Source organism: Eutrigla gurnardus, assembly GCF_963514095.1.
Source record: "Eutrigla gurnardus genome assembly, chromosome: 3".
NCBI classification, from domain to species: domain Eukaryota; kingdom Metazoa; phylum Chordata; class Actinopteri; order Perciformes; family Triglidae; genus Eutrigla; species Eutrigla gurnardus.
In genome coordinates, this window is record NC_139917.1 from 9,149,567 (window position 1) to 9,164,046 (window position 14,480).

General features: G+C 43.2%; 1 protein-coding gene across 1 annotated transcript; it reads left to right on the top strand.

Annotated features, from left to right (window-relative positions):
- Window positions 1-8,161: 8,161 nt before the first annotated feature.
- On the top strand, window positions 8,162-13,186 carry LOC311010880 (zona pellucida sperm-binding protein 4; the record flags this gene model as incomplete). The annotated part of the gene is made up of 7 exons (XM_084005523.1): window positions 8,162-8,168; window positions 8,444-8,616; window positions 8,770-8,867; window positions 10,417-10,544; window positions 11,148-11,328; window positions 11,528-11,672; window positions 13,166-13,186. 7 exons carry the CDS (start codon window positions 8,162-8,164, stop codon window positions 13,184-13,186), a joined length of 753 nt encoding a protein of 250 aa, XP_083861649.1.
- Window positions 13,187-14,480: the final 1,294 nt, after the last annotated feature.

Here is a 14,480-nt window from a genome sequence, read left to right on the forward strand (position 1 = left end):
CCATTCGGTAAGTTTAGGACACGGCGGCGGTTTATCTGCCAGGTTTAACCAAGTTCAAGAGTCAACCGCTACCGGGAGGGGGGGCATCAGGCCAGACGACAACGGCCGGCCGGGAGGCTGGCACCTGGTTGAACGGACTATCCTGAACCCGAGTCTGCGCAAATACGACCAGCAGGGTGTCGCGGAGCTTCGGCCTGAATCTGCAGTCTTTCCCGGAGAGAAAATCCCACATCCCGGTGCACCGAAACTTGACCGCTTGTCTTGGACTATTGATAACACCAGACCGGGACCAGAGTCCTCGGCCTCGGACTCTGAAGACAGATATCAAGCTGATTTCACAGGTTAAAGCTAACGAGATCCGTCCTGCAGTGACGTCACTTGAGTCAGCGTTTAAAAAATAATTTACTCTCAAGTAGTGTACCATTACTAAATATCATTTTTGAGGTAACGTTTCTTATTTAATGTTATGCTACTTTATACTTTTACTTCCCACATTTCAGACAGAAGTAGTGTAATGTTACACTTAAGTTCATATGTTTAAGAGCTTTAGTTACCTTTCAAAATAAGTGTAATGGAGTATTTGTATAGTATGTAAATGATTTGATTACTTCGTTTCGTGCAGGAGTGCTTTGACATGGAGCTGTACAGCGTAAACCAACGTAATCCCTTCTTTGTCTGCATGTGCTTTAGGTTTTCATGGAGTCCAGGGGAAGTTGACGGGCCCATCTTTTGACTCCAGCCCACATGTATCTGAGTGGCTGGCTATGAGTCCTTTGGTGCAGTGTGATCAGAGTGTCATGACCTTCACTGCCTCTGGTGAAGTATTCACGCCCCTGGACAGAGGTAAGATGTATGATCCTACTCTCATAGATGGCAGAGCTGTTTCAATGTTGTTTAACAGGCTCGGGTGTAATATGAAGAAACATTTAAACGGAGGGAAGTACATCTTCTCTCAGAGGTGACCTGCATTTCTTGCAAGAAGAACATGCTAGGGACACACAGTTTCAGTTCAGAAACGAAAGCCCTTCATTTCACGAGCGAGGAGAATCTTTACATTCAAATGTATAATGCAGAGCCTGTTTCCCCCCTACGCTGAAGAAATCAATCAATTAGATTAACAGCAGCAACAAAAATTGTTTTTTGTACATGATATAATTATTATGGTGGAAAAAATATTGCACTATTTATTTCTTTAAAATGAGCTTGTGTTGCAAGTATTCCTTATTCTCATTTAGAAGAAAAAAATATGTTTTAAATGAATTGATGGTGTAGTGGGTAGCACTGTTGCCTCACAGCGAGAGGGTCAGGCCCGGGTTCCTTCTGTGTGGAGTTTGCATGTTCTCCCCGTGTAAGCGTGGGTTCTCTCCTGGTTCTCCGGCTTCCTCCCACAGTCCAAAGACATGCAGGATGGGGATAGGTTCATTGATGACTCTAAATTGCCCGTAGGTGTGAATGTGAGTGTGAATGGTTGTTTGTCTCTACATGTCGGCCCTGTGATAGACTGGCGTCCTGTCGAGGTGTACCCTGCCTTCACCCAATGACAGCTGGGATCGGCTCCAGCCCCCCCACGACCCTGAATACAGGATAAGCGGTAGAAAATGGATGGATGTAATATCTCGCATTCTTCAAATTTCTATTTTTGTGCAACCAACAGTTTTAAGCATAATCTAAAACAAGCTATCTTCAAATCCTCAGATTTTAGAAGTTGGAACCAACTGTATTTGGTATGAGATCGATAAATGCTGAAACCAATAATTAATTAATAATCTTTCTGTGAATTGACTTATCGATTAATTGCATGATTTTTTAAAATGAATTGATGATCAACATTTAATTTAATATAATATGAATTTAATACAATGTACAAAACCAAGTTTGGGAATAAAGTAGATGAGGATGAAAAATTGGTACAAACAAAGGTAGAGATTAAACTCCAAAACATTCATACACGAAACCAGTGTAGGACCGTTCCACTTATGAATTTTATATTTGCCCAAAAGAAGAATTATATTGATTGTGTCCGAAATACTAACATCCAAGTTGTCCACAAAATAAATTGCATAAATATAAGTAAAAGATGGAATATTATCAATACCTCAATGACAACCAATTATGGATGTCGGTCTAAAACAACTAGATGTAAGATGTAAAAATAAATGGCCAATGGTTTCAGCTTCGAAGGAACAAAAGATTCAAGGATATACCTCAAATTTAAATCTCATGTAGAAAATCAATAACGGGGTGAATCCCTGATAGCATTTTAAAATATTTATTTGGCTTTAGGAGCAATACAATCACATGATTGTTTTGGTGCTGAAATTAGCTTTTTTTTGTTTTCAACTCGTTCCAGGCGGAGGCAGCCCACTGAAGCTCTCCTGTCCGTTGCAGATGTCCACTCTTCTCCCCACCAACTCTCACTATACCACCTCCGTCTTTTGCTCCCCCTACGGCATGACAGTGCAGATACCTGGGTGGGAGCAGGATATACCCATACTAGGAGTCATAGGTGTGTTGGAATAACACTGAGTTGTTTGATACATTTTGAATTCTTTTTTTTTCTTCTTTTACTTTGTGTTATACTAAATAGCTTAGACTCTTTTAATGAATTTGTCCATAATACATTTCATGATGAAATCAATTTTTTTATCTGAAGAATAATTTATGTCTTGATTTAAATCCACACAATTTGAATGTATACATTCCATGGTTATTGATTCATAAAAGAAAACATTGTCAGGCTTATTGCTGTTTCTGCAGAATTTTATGATGTGTGACTACAAGAAAATGAAAAAATAATTGCATGGAGAGGACTTTTGAAACAGAATTTAGACCTTTTATTTTGGAAATAAAATGGTCATGCTTCATTTGAAGGGTCCACAATCTTCTAATATTTCTTTTAATGACATTTCCAGGAAATAAATGAGCTAGAACTTAGTTAATTGTGTTCAATTTAGAAGTTGTTGTTCATTTCCAGTGGAATTTCATAATATATACAAATGTTCAATTGAGATAAAAGCTATTAAAAAATAAAATAAATAGTATTTGACATTTTTATATTTAATTATTCATTAAGGTGGAGCAGTTCTTTCAATGAATTTCCCCACAAGCATATTTATCCCACCTCTAAACGCCCTCCCTATAATTGTGTAGTCATTTCATGAGCACATCCTAGGAAATGAAGGTCTGGTAAAATCAAAGCGTTTGTTTTGTTTTGTCCCAACATGACGGTCTACATGCTGTTTCACAGCCCTCTTTACACTGCCTTTCATATGGTGGATATACCTATCCTTTTAATTATTTATTTTTTAACTGAAAAGTAGTCCAATTTAAATGTACTTAGCCTGTAAGCTTTTATTAAAATTCCCAGTAAAAAATACTAATAGCCCTGAATCTGAAAAGCATCATCACCTGAATGAGACCGACTACAAAAACATGTGTAATCTGCTTCTTAGTGAATGGAGTTCTGGGCCAGTTTGTGTCTGAAGAGTGCGGGTATCGTGTCCTGTCCAGTCCCGGGGAGTTTGTCTTCTTCATCTCTTACGGTGCTCCGTGCGTCACTGGTGGAGTAAGTTATTTCAAGCAGCTACAAGGAGCATTGATTTTTGGCACACCATGTGGACAAAAGCAGTAGTGTTTCCTGTGAGCACCTCTGCCTCGTATCGGTAAGATCCTGATGAGGCCAGTGCAAGCATTTGTTTTGGAAGTGGGTGAAAGAAAGATGCAGCTTATTCATAATGGATTTACTTTCTTCAGTGGTCTCGGTAGCCTCTCAGACCGCTCTCGATTGCCTGGCGCATTTTGTTCATCATGCTCATAATTGCTGATTGCCAAATGCAGCAATTAAATTCTCAGATGCGGAATCAGGATTAAATTGTGTCATAACCAGTAAGCAACTCTTTGTAGTCATTTTAACTTTAATGGATTATCTTGAGGGGCTGCTGGCTTTTACCAATGATAGTTTTATGTGATGCTTTTTTTCAGGATGATTTTAATCTCCAGCTTATGTTGGATGATCAGACGTACGTCCTCTCCTGTCCAGGCAGTCCTCAGTTTCCCTACGTCCCCGTTCCTGGTCAGTCTCCCTATATCCCAGATCCTGTCAGCCATGCACCCACCTCTCCTCCTCCCCCTCCTCAACCTCCAATCCAGGAGCAGATTGCTCAGTTTCCTGACACCCCCCACTACCACTATCCTGGAGTCCAGTACCCCCTGCTTCCGCAGGTCTACCCTCCTGGCCGACAACCTGTCCACCCCCCTCGACCCACTCCTGGCAGTCCTCCTGGGCACCACCAGCAGCAGCAGTCCTACCACACGGTGCCTGGCAAGAATCCCTATTCTCACAATCCCATCTACCCCTTTGGCCAGTTTGACGCCCATAATCACATTTGCTTCCCATGGTCCACATCCCAGCTCTCTGCCAGCTGCCCCCCTTACACTGACACCATGTGCAGCTACTACCCTTATCCCTATTATCCCTATTACTATCCTCACTGCTTCCCACCTTACCCCCCTGTGCCCCAGTATCCAGTGACTCAACCACCAGTCACCACCACTACAACTCCCACCACCACAAGTTCTACAGCATCTCCCACAGCTGGACCCATTCCACAGACCCGTCTCCAGTGTGTTACGGGGGGGGTGGTTGTCTTCCTGCCTTTTGCTCAACCATACTCCATCCAGGTCAGAGGTCAGTGTTTGTGTACATAACGGCTCTCTGTGTCAAACACAACTCAAATATCCATCTTCAACAGAAAAAATCTCTTCCCAGGCCTAATGTAAATATTTCTTTATCCATGCTAGCTGTATGGCTCTAGCGAAGGCACTGTTGAGTCTCTCTATTAGTCCACCATTTTGGTCTAGACTAAAATATCTTAACTGTTCAGTGGATTCAGAAGATTAATCCTAATGCTGTCTTTAAATGTGAAGCAATTCAAAGTCATTGCAAAGACACAAATTTGTGCCGGGCGGTGTGAATTAGTCATTTAAAAACTTCAACTCTTGCACACTGTCTCTTAAGGCTATCAGCCTTAAGATTCTCCTCCTGTCAAGACGTCAGTGACGACCTCTGACGTCTTGACATTACTGAATCAGTATGGAGGGAAAAAAATATTGTATCCGTCTTTGGTTACCCAGAACTCTACTGTAGAGCTTGGTGAAAATCACAGAGCACCTCTGGATGGTTACATGAACCCATATCAAAAGGACTTCCACAACGTATACAAAGCAGCAATAGTGGTTATTTCAGCCACAACTGATGAAACGTTGATGGTGTCTGGAGGTAAGTCACCCCTCCCCTCTGCCACGTCTAGTGCAGGTGACGCAAATAAACACAAGTGTGCCCTGGTGGGGTTTTCTCGTCCCCCAGCAGATTTCCCATCTATCTTGTGAAATATCTCTATCATCAACATTTAGTGTAGACATCAGGTTTCCATCATGATATATCCTAATGACTTTGGTGATCCCCTGACTTGTCTTATAGGGCCACTTATAGGGACATTTCAATTAAATACTCCTAAAATTCATGACACCCATCAGCCTCAGCTGTTCTTTGTGTTTCATGATGATCAGCAAATTCTAGCATGTTAACATACTTAACTATGACGTTAACATGGCAAACATTACATCTGCTTGAGCTCAGCATATTGGCATTGTCACAGTAAGCATGTTCTTAGCATTTAGCACTAAGCACTGCAGTGTTAAAGAGCAGTCTTGTAGAGACAGGCACAGTAAGAATAAATGCAGTATGTGGAAATGTTATGCGTTTGTATTCTAATTTGGAGAAGAGATCTTCATGTAGAAACTAATTTTATGATTCTTCTGTGTGATTATTTACCTACAAACTCAGCCTAGAAGTTGTAATTATGATTATATTGACTATTCTATCCCAGATAAGAACCCACACTGGTATCCAAACTGGTAGCTTGCTCAGAGACTCCCATCAGTGTTCCTAGATTAGCTTTTACTTAAATGAACATATATTAATTGTGTTACAGATATCAAAGATCTAACATAATTTGTTTCTAACATCAGACCAAAGGAACACATGGCTGGTCGTCTCCGGGCCTTTGTCAGAACTGTGTGGGTACATGCAGCAGATGGCCGTGGGCTCTGGGGTAATCTTTTACTCTCCTCTGCCTGCCTGCCACAGCCAGTTACTGGTGAGATTTTCCATAATGCCTCGTCACTGCATGCAAGTGTGTCATCATTTTCGTCAAAATTGCTTTGCTGTAATCGTGTCCCTGTTTTTAAAGAAATAGTTTCTTTGATGTAGTTCAGTTAGCTGATGACAGGGGGAACTTGTTAGAACACTCATTAAAAAATAAGATTGTATCTTTAAATTTGAAGTCACCATGAAATGGCATTGTGTGATCCCTTTTAAATCAGGACAAACGGTGACATAAACGTTGGTATTTGAGATGCTCAGTTTCACAGATGTTCTTGGCAACCATAAAGTTGCATGCTGTGTTCACACTAAGCAACAGAGCAAAAGGCTCAGCGTCGTTAACGCTCCAGTGTTGGTGTAATTTGGATGTTAGAGATGGTGATTTTTGAATGTGCGGTTTGTGGTGGTGACTTTATGTTTATATAGTGCAGAAGGAGTGGAGCAAATACTTCTAAAAGCATCAATGCAGTCCAAAGAATCACAAAGTACAAAGTAATTTTGGTATTGCTGACGCTGGTGGTTTGTAGCACTTGTGTTGTCACTACAGCAATTTATGACACCAGTCCTGCTTGTATACAGAACGGGCAGTTTTACCCAGTCAGCAGCTCATATTTACGATCAATCCCATATGGACTGTATGCAGCATTTGCTCTGCATACATCCGTATTGGGTGGAGACTTTTTCATGTTATGTAGATTCAAGCCAGCTGGTAAAAATAATTTTCCAGACTTCATACTGACTTTATTGATCTCTTTCTCCTTAGACTCCTACGACCCATTCCTTACTTCTGAAGTATTGGGACATTTCCATGGAGCAGTATAGAACTCTGGACCTGCAATGCCCGTATCAAACCATCTCTGAAACTCCTGCACCAGTTACCCCGCCGGTGTCCCCTACTCCAGCAGTGTTCCCTACTCCAGCAGTGTTCCCTACTCCAGCAGTGTTCCCGGCCGCACCGGTGTTCCCGACCCCGCCGGTGTTCCCTACTCCAGCAGTGTTCCCGACCCCGCCGGTGTTCCCTACTCCAGCAGTGTTCCCGGCCGCGCCGGTGTTCCCTACTCCAGCAGTGTTCCCGACCCCGCCGGTGTTCCCGGCCGCGCCGGTGTTCCCTACTCCACACAGCCCCACCAAGGACAAGTACAGCTTTCCTGATGTCCCAAAGCCTAAAGTCTTCTGCTCCTCCCGTCAGATGATTGTGGAGCTCCCCTCTGGTCCTGTCGCTGGAGTAGTTGTTCAAGGTGTGTGGGTGGGGGTGTTCCAGTGCTGGTTGTCATCGGTGCTGCATGAATTGAATTTTAGGATGGGGGGGGCAGGCAGGCTTGGTTTTGACTCGGCTGCATTTAAACTCTGTGCCTTGCTATACTGAGAGCTATGATTGAGCCACTTTAGGTTTACACAAACTAACTTATTGTATGTTTCCACATGTTTTTTTACAGACACCAAAGGGAACCAGATGAATGTCCAGAATGCCCCAAAGCACTGTGGGTATTCTGCAAGAAAAGGCAAAGATGGCAAAATAAGTTTGAGTCTCAAGTTGGACTCAGGCTGTCACATGAGTTTGCAGGCAAGTATTGAATTAGATTTCACACTGAGCACATGACCTTTTGTGTAATTAACCGTTTGCTGTTCCCATTAACTGTTGTACAAACAATTTTCTCTAAAAGGGTAAAATGTACATCATCACTGTCGTCTACATGACAGTAAATGGGATACGGGAGGCTCAGATTTCCTGTCCACTTGTCGTCCCAGGGTCTGGACGAGGTAAATGGATTGTATGTTTACGTCTCAGAAGGGCTATTCAATTTTGCCAAAGGGCCTTTTCTCCCAGCCATTCAGGGTTATTTTAACTGATGCTGCTGACATTTGTCGTGGTGTCCCTCAGAGTGCAACCTTCCCGGTGAACAGCGTCTCCCCTGCGGACTTGGCTCTGTGTCCCAGCCACAGTGCCTCTCCATGGGATGCTGTTTCAGCCAGCACCCCCCTGCCTGCTACTACCCCATGGATGGTGAGCTAAAGTTTGCGTCCCCACTGGTATTATCACGCCACTTAGCTGAGTACAGTGGCACTGTTTTGGATACTGAAATATAAGCTGTTGGATGTGTGAAGAAGTATATTCAGGGCCAGCATAGCGTGAGTCAGTGGCAGTGCTGGCAGTGACGCAGGATTAGAAAAGGGTATAAGATACCTTGGGTCTCATTATCAATTACCTCCTGAGATTTCTGACCTTTTTGTTTCATCTGACCTTTACATAACTGCGTGCATGTTTGTATCCTCCTCCAGAGTGCACTATTGACCGCCACTTTGTCTTCTCCGTGCTGGCCTCCCTCACGGAGCCCCCTCTTTCCCCTGCCATGCTTGTTGCTGCTGGTAACTCCACCTGCAAACCTCAGAGAGTGACTTCCCACTATGCATTGTTCAAGATCCCGATGGATGGCTGTGGGACACGGAGAGTAGTAAGCTTTAATGAATTAAAACTTTATCCAAATGATTGCAAAGTAATCGCTGCTAGTCTGGACTGTTGCGTTGTTGATTTAAAGGCCTTGTCTGCTGAGGAGGATTTGCTAGTGACCACATACTTAATTGCATGTCCGATTCTGCCCTGCCAGATGATGGGGAAAACGGTGATCTACATGGTGGAGATCGTCAACCAGGTTCAGGCAGTCAGCCTCAACTATGGCACCATCACAAGGGATTCCCCCGTCAGGTCAGAGCATGTTGCTTTTTATTAACAGAGTACAAGTTACCTGTTCAGAGTAGGTTAAGGGCTTCATTCTGACCAAACACTAAATAAGGGTTTATAACTGATTAGTTAATTTATTGTTGGCTTAATAAAGCTAAAGTTAGATTAGTTAAACCTGCAATGCAATCCTTTTTTTTTGGCAACTTCAGGAAAGCGAAAACAAGTTATGAGCATATTGACATATCATCATCTTTTCAGTTTATGCAGCAAACTTGTTGGAATGCATTTGCTTTTTGCACATCAGGCAGTTCTGGAGAAACGTTTGGAGTCGTGTTTGTGTCCACCTGATGCTAGGGCTGCTCAATTAATCAAATTTTTATTTCGATTACGATTAAGGCTTCCACTGATTATGACCACAAGATAATTGTAATAAATGCGTTCCGTTTCGCAATGATGCTCTCGTTTTGTCATGTTATATATCCAGAGCATCCCTTTCCTTTTACATCTGTGCACTTTCGCCCCTCCCTTAAAGCCCGAACTCACTCTCAGCCAGGCTGTGGCATACATGTTTAGTTCCGCTTGAGCCACGATGACTTAAGACTCGTAGTGTGAGCGGTACCAGAGCAGGACCGGACCGGTACTTTTATAATACAAAATGCCGCTGTGTGTCTCCGTCCAAAATCCGCTCCGCTCGTGCTCACATGCGCTGATGCAGACCGAGTGTTTACTGACCAGTCCATCTGCACATATTTGTAGTAAAGTTTCAGTCATGTTCTCTGTGTTCTGCTCTATTGTGATGACTTTGAGACCGCGCTCCTTGAAAACATCACGCCATGCGTGTGTCGTATAACAACGTGATGACGTATGTACAACAGGCAATCGGGTCAAGGCCCGTTTGGGCTGGAGCAGTGTGAGTGCAAACCGGCTTGGGACCCCCCGTGGGGGGGCAATCGTACCGAGGCAGGGTACAGATCGACTGGCCCTGGTGTGAGCGCGCCCTGAGAGAGCCTTGGGTCAACAAGAAAGCTAAAAACAAATCTGCTGTTTGGAATCGCTTCGGTGTCATGGAGTCCGACGTGGAACAACAACAAATACTGTGCAAGACTAGTTACACGGTGGTGTCTGCACCACAAGGCAATACGACCAATTTGTTTAATCATCTCAAAAGTCTATGACCAAACAATACAGCAACAAAAAACAGAAAAGTTTTTCAGTTGTATTATATTTAAATTTAAAGGAAACCCACTGTTAAAAAGATGTTTTTTTTTAAAAGTTCAATACATGCATGTTTCTAAAAATCAATGAGTAATCATGTTTAATAATCGTGATCTCAATATTGACCAAAATAATCGTGATAATGATTTTTGCCATAATCGAGCAGCCTACCTGAATTCTGCCAACTCTGTTTTAGTCACTGCCAACTCCCGGGGGAAACATCTGGTTCTTTGAGTGATGGTTTGATTCCAGCTCGGGGACTTGTCAGTATTTATTAGTTTCATGATAAAGGGTCAAATAAAGCCAAAAATAAATGAATCAATCAAAACAAAAGCATGCTTTCTATTCCCATTCTCAGGCTGTTTGTGGAGTGCAGGTTTCTGCCAGACACGGTTCTGAGTGTGAGCTACTTGGTTAAAACTCCCAGCCTGGGACCTCAAGTTCAGACCCAGGGGATGTTTGGAGTCCAGCTCAGGATTGCCAAAGGTAGATGGTCTTCATTTCAATACTAACTTGAGGGTGTCCCTGACTAAGGATTTACTTAGTTGTATCTGTTTGGTCAAGTCTATAATCCCATAATCGACTAATATTTCTCATTGTGTTTAAGCTTTACATAGGAAAATGGTAGCTGTTGTTTCAGAATAATGGACAGAACTGTGTGTGTAGTTTGCAACGTTGTTCATAACGAAACAACAGGAAACGAAGGAGCATTCAATAAGAGAGGGATATGCAAGAGGTAAATGTATTGGGCCACATTTTAGAGAATAATTAATAAATATAAATATAAGATATCTAGCGCTCTGATAGTGCCGAGTGCCCCGATTACTCAATGTAGGCCAAATGCTTTGATTTTGAAAAAGGCATTTTGTTGTTGTGAATGATGAATGATTCTTTGTTACATTACCACATTTTCCTGTCACTAAAAGATTCACCTCTGAGATTCGCACCTCAGATTGAATAGTTGACTATTCAGGCTCACCTTTCTAACTGCTTTGCTGAGTTAACTTGATGATCAAATTATTATCAGCTCAACTATCTTTTAAGTGGGTGTAATGTGGTCCAAGAAATGACCACCTCCTCTCATCCCAGACGCCGAGTACAGCAGCTACTACGCTCAGTACCACCAGCCCATGCAGATGCTGGTGAATAAACCCCTCTACCTGGAAGTGCGGCTGCTCAATGCTCCGGATGACAGCTTGGTGCTGTTGGTGAACTTCTGTGTGGCCTACCCCCGCTCTGGAACGGCCGTGTGGCCGCTGCTTTACAACGGGTACGTCGAAACATCTCCTCTATGAAGAGACGGTCAGCAAAAAAATATTGCTACTAAGGAAGGAACAAAAACATTCACTGCACATAAATATGACATTTTTAAAGTGTTTTTCACTGTGAGGATATAACAGTGGAGATGAAGGGAAGTACACATATGTCCTATCATCTAATTGGCTAACCAATTGAATGTGACTCCCTAGATGTCCAAACCACTTGGACCCAGGCATGCAGCAAGCTGTGCTCTCTGATCCTCCACCACCATTTCCTCAGGCTCAGACCCGCCGCTTCACCATCAACACTTTCCAGTTCCTTCCTGATGGTGAGCTGAAGGACCCGGACGAGGAGGTAAGGATGAGCAGAGACCCAGTTCTGTTTTGACAGTTCTGTCACTAACGATGGCGGGATATTATGTACATCTAACTGTATTAATTGTGTTCTTGTATTAATGATATCTCTAATAGTACTATTAATTTCCCTCCAGTGTTCAAACTCTGAAGTAGAAGTCCCGTTGAAGTGTTGGGACATTGCTCTTTAGTTTGACATTTTGGGAAATTAGCTTATTGGCTTTCTTGCCAGTATATGGATGAGAGGATTGGTATCACTTTGAAATTTGAGGGCGACATGAAGCTACAGCAATGAGACTGGAAACATGGTGGAACGGCTCATCTGGCTTCGTCCACATGTAAGAAGTCTGCCTACCAACAACTACTGAAAAAATAACGAGTTGTGGATTTGCAGGGGGGTTATATAGTGCTGGTAGGGGGATATTTGTTAACTATGGACAGACCCAGACTGTTCCCCATTTTCATGCTTAGCGACACTATTCAGCCGTTGGCCATAGCTGTATATTTAATGGAGAAATATGAGAGTGGTATCAATCTTCTCTTCTAACTTCTGGCAAGAAAACAAAAAAGGCATGTTTCCCAAATCGTGTCTCTATTGCTTAAAGCATATAGTTTTAATGTGTTGTAGCGAGGGGCGGAAAAAATTAAAACGTGCAGCTGTCTGCCTGGAGTGCCTGTGAATTCCCCCTGGGAATCAATGAAGTCTTATCTTAGAGTGGCTGTTGGCATTGGACCTTTTTTTTCTTTTTGTTTATAAAAAAAAAAAAAAAAAAAAAACGTGACTGTTTAGTAAAAGTATATGGCTTTTCATTCAGCGCTAATTCACTAAGGTTTTCCTTTTACTTGGCATGGGCATATAGTCCACAGAAAAATCCAAACCATTGACAGTTGTATCTCAGAATCTCTAAAGTCAGCATTCATTACGAGGACATGTGGAGAGGCCATTTTGTAAACTGCAGATTGTGACCAAATCTCATTTGGCAGCAGCTGTCTGTCACAGTACGCTGCACAGTCTCCAGACTGGACGTGGCATCAATTCCTGCTCTACTTCTGCACTTCCTCTCAGATCTACTTCATGTGTTCAACTGAAATCTGCTCCCCACGTGACGGGCCATGTGTCGAGGGCTGCTTTGGCCAGTGACGGTGAGGAAAATGAGCACTCTGTCCACAAACGCCCACCACGCCCTTACAACCTCTGGACGGTCGCATGAAAACCCCCATGAATGAGCCCCATTGCAACACTCCTCACTGAAAACCGCCTGGGAGGCGGCAGCAGTATGACAGCAGGGCAATGACTTAATAATGAGGAGGGGGGTTGTGAATTATTTATTAAGACTGATCCATTTCCTTATTTTCAGTTACGACATGGAAGATGCTTGAAGTTGGTTGAGATGGCGATGATCTGGTAAGCAGTACTCGTGTGTTGAGCTCATGTAAAAGTACACAGTAACTCTTCCATGCTGAACACATCTCCTCTCTTCTTCCCCTTTTCAGGCTTCAGACATCACTTGTTGAACCGCCAATAAAAGCTCTTGAAGGACACTGAGTGTCTGTTTTTTCCTGAGCTTGCAGCCACTTGGGTTTACAGCAGGAAGTGGCACTCACACAGAAAACTGGGAGGCAGTATTGTTTAAGTGAAGACTGGGCCTTGTGGACAGAGCATGCTTGAGACCAAGAGACAGGTACAACACGTCTGAAAGGGAACTTCAGGATATTTTCACCTAACTTTAATTGCACAGGCATGAGCAGATTAACTCGGTCGGGGGCCCCGAGACAAAAATGAGTGGTTGTATCCCTATAAGTCCCCACTGCGTAATCTGTACGGTATTACTTTGCTGGAATATTACATAGCCCTAGGATTGTGTGGTAATTTGATTAAACTCATTAAGATTATGCATCCTGTAAGAACAATATTACAATTATAATATAATATTCAAAGTTCAACAAGTAAACAATGTGTCTGCCATGTGATCTGGGTTTTAAAACCTAAACAGACACGCATCTGTAAAAAAAACCCCATTAAGAATCCTTACATACAGGTACAAATGTGAATACAAGAATACAATGTAAGAAATAACGTGGCATTTTGGGGAAATGCACTCATTCAGATTCTGCAGGGAGCTAGAAGAATGGTATCAGTGTTGTCTGTCTGTCCAGTAAATACGGAGGTTATGCTCCGTCAAAACATTTTGACATGTTAACCGTGTCGGAGAACAAATGTACTGGGTGACTCCGAGCCCTGCAAGACTTTTGAAATCCGCTTCTGCTGGTTTCATCATTTGCTCCAGCAAATTGCCTTGTGTTTGACGTCTCATGGTAGCCTCTGACCACTGGGTGTCATCCAAGCAATAAAAATGCCAGAGGAACATAAGGTACTCCGTGCTGCATGACTCACAGCTGGGCTAGTGTGAAGACCTTGGCCTGTGCGCTGGTTGTGTAATGAGTTAGGAATGAAATCTTGTGGAGCTCCACTTGATAAGCCCGCCCTCTGCTACGCCGCCATGTGATGTGACCAGCATTTTTTAAATTGTGCACCACTATTTATAAAGAGCTAATGGTATACATGTCCGGGTATGTACTGGAGGAGATGGTCTCTCTGGAGCCGAAAGACCTCCCCTCCTCCCCGCTCTCTCCCCCTCACACCTCCCCTCGGTGAAATGTATGGAAGCACTGCGGCACACTGCGTGTATTCTGCAGACTGCATGGCTGTGTGGCGTTCAAAGGGAGAGCGGAAGATAGGAGGAGGGGAATGACTACACCAAGAGAGTAGGAGGCGGGGGAAGGAGGGAGGGAGGGAGGACAATTTCCT